At 39.8% G+C, this 2,367-nt stretch overlaps 1 protein-coding gene across 1 annotated transcript; it reads right to left on the bottom strand.

Moving 5' to 3' along the window:
* Positions 1 to 432: 432 nt before the first annotated feature.
* LOC143586670 (uncharacterized) lies at positions 433 to 2,020 on the bottom strand. Its single transcript, XM_077068156.1, has 4 exons — positions 1,777 to 2,020; positions 1,576 to 1,682; positions 1,345 to 1,503; positions 433 to 930 (listed from the first exon to the last, which is right to left on the bottom strand). Exons 1-4 carry the CDS (start codon positions 2,018 to 2,020, stop codon positions 433 to 435), a joined length of 1,008 nt encoding a protein of 335 aa, XP_076924271.1.
* Positions 2,021 to 2,367: the final 347 nt, after the last annotated feature.

Here is a 2,367-nt window from a genome sequence, read left to right as displayed (position 1 = left end):
GAAATGGATCCTGGTGATGATTATGACCCTGAGGTTGTGAAAGCAGCTTTCAACTACACCAGTGAGCCGGAAGAAGATTACTATCATGATTCATATGAAGACGATCCAGTGTGGGACTCTGATTGGTCAAATGATGATTGTCATTGGAAATAACATTGTACTTGGTTTCTAGTATTGTTTGCATTTGAATTGTACTTTAATTTGACATGATTAAATGTATTGTAATGTTTGCATGATTTGACTACATGCTACTAGTTTTAAAAGCATTAAGCACCAACTGTGAAAATAGCATACAAACCATCATATCCCAAATCAAACACACATTCTACAAGTCTTAAATTTTTTCAAACACAAACCATGATAACACACACATGGTATCAACAAGTTCAAACAAAAGTCTTAGATTGTCTCAAACACACCTTGTTGACATCATTATGGTTGACTTGGTGCCCTGCAAGTTCTGATGTTGTGTCCGTAACCTCCACATCTTCCACAACTTTTTTCATGCCCCATCCTGGTAAGTCTTCCTCCTGCAGAAAACACTTCCTGAACCTCTTCAATCTTCATATTCATCTTCTTACTAGCTACCAATTTCTTCTTCTCACCTAGTGCCTTCTTCCTGCTCTTCTTCGGTCTGCCAATCTGAGTATGATGTTTAGGTGGAGCTATTATTGTTGGGCATTTTGAGGGTGCCCACAAATCAGGGCCTGGTATGGGCTTGATTTGGTGCTTATACACCTTCTTCCAAGTGTCTAACAAGTAAGCTTCATCAACCCACTTCTCCAATGGACCGATAGGCATGTTGTTTTCTATCATGTCATATAGGGCTGCCACAGCATGTTTGCATGGCATACCTGTCAAGTCCCATCTCCTGCATGTGCAAGTCCTATCCTCCACATTCACCACACATTGGCTTCTCAGACTTTTAACCTATGAACATAATTGCATATTAACAAAAGATTGGTTGTAAAATCATAGTCAGACAAATATTCATACATGGTAAGTCACTTCATCAACCATCATAACCGTCAATTTGCTTGCTTCTGTTTGGATTTCATCTCATGCTTTTGTTGCTTGATGTGTTAATGGGCCCCTTGCAGTGGCTTGCATCTTCTTCAAATTCACAATCCTCATGGTCATATACTCTCTAATATACTCCAAGCATGTAATGATCGGCTTGTCTCTTGCTCCAACAAGTTGCTTGTTGAAAGATTCACAAAGGTTGTTCAGCAACATATCACTTTTTGCCCTTCCTGAAAAATGTGATCTTGACCATCTTGCTGCCGGGATCTCACTAAGCTAGAGAAACATATCAAGATTTGTTTTCTTAATCTCCTCCATTGCCATGTTGAAGTAGGGGACATAAGTGGCCGATGATGCCCTATAAAACAAGCCTTTATACAAATCTCCCCTCCAGGTTTGCCTCAAGTTCTCATGGATGTGTCTACAACAAAACCGATGCTCAGCCTTAGGGAAAACATTCTCAACTGCTTGAATAAGTCCCTATAATAGTCAAATCACCATAATTAGTGTACATGAGTTTGCCTATTACAAATATATGCTAAGTGTACATACCTTTTGTAGGTCACTTATGAAAGTAAAATTGGCATCATGAAGCAAGTCAAGATCATCTTCAAGTAGATTTAAGAACCATTTCCATGAGTCTGTGCATTCGGCTTCCACTATTGCAAAGGCGACAAGATACAAGCAATTGTTATCATCCGTCCCGACAGCAGTCAAAATCTGTCCGGGGTATTTCCCCTTTCATAAAACAACCATCCAACCCAAGAAGTTCTCTACCAAGCAATTTAAATCCTTTATCCAAAGCAGCATAACACACATATATCCTTCTAAATTTTCTTGTTTTAAGGTTAGGGTTAGCACATGGTTCAACATCTAATTTAATGGAACTACCTGGGTTTGATTTAAGAAGCTCATCAATATAGGATCTGAGGTAGGTGTATTGTTTGGTTTGGTCACCACTCTTCCTTTGCATGGCTATTGTCTTAGCTCTTCGCATCTTGGATTCAGAAGCTTGTATTTGATGCGTCTGCTGGAATTTGGCCTTCAATTCCTTGGTAGCTAAGTTGGGGGTGGTTTGTAGCTCAACCTCAATCTCTTGGCAATAGTAGACATTGTGTACAGACCAATTGTTCTACTTCTGAGACACTCGTGTTTTTTTGGAATGGCCTTCACACACCAATTATCCTCAACAGATTGTCTTGAGATGTGCAGCGTTCAAGGGCAAGTGGGTTTCATATCCCTTTTTCTTACCTTCAACTTTTCCTGACTTGACACATTTGGCCCCTCACCAGCAACCAAATTAGGATTGGTCCCCAAACAAATCACCCTAAACCTTAAAGGATC

This window comes from Bidens hawaiensis, unplaced genomic scaffold, assembly GCF_021521415.1.
Source record: "Bidens hawaiensis isolate Kalapana, Puna unplaced genomic scaffold, B.hawaiensis_p1.1 tig00034761_1, whole genome shotgun sequence".
NCBI lineage: Eukaryota > Viridiplantae > Streptophyta > Magnoliopsida > Asterales > Asteraceae > Bidens > Bidens hawaiensis.
The sequence above is the reverse complement of the archived record's forward strand: the minus strand, read 5'-3'. Positions and strand labels throughout refer to the sequence as shown.

Bases quoted from the DNA above. Each gene is read 5' to 3' on its own strand.
- LOC143586670 (XM_077068156.1), bottom strand. From the start codon at position 2,020: ATGCGAAGAGCTAAGACAATAGCCATGCAAAGGAAGAGTGGTGACCAA. The intron at 1,683-1,776 runs GTTGTTTTATGA...CCTTTGCAATAG, and splicing joins AGAACTTCTTGGGTTGGATG to TGGAAGCCGAATGCACAGAC. The intron at 1,504-1,575 runs GTATGTACACTT...TGACTATTATAG, and splicing joins TCATAAGTGACCTACAAAAG to GGACTTATTCAAGCAGTTGA.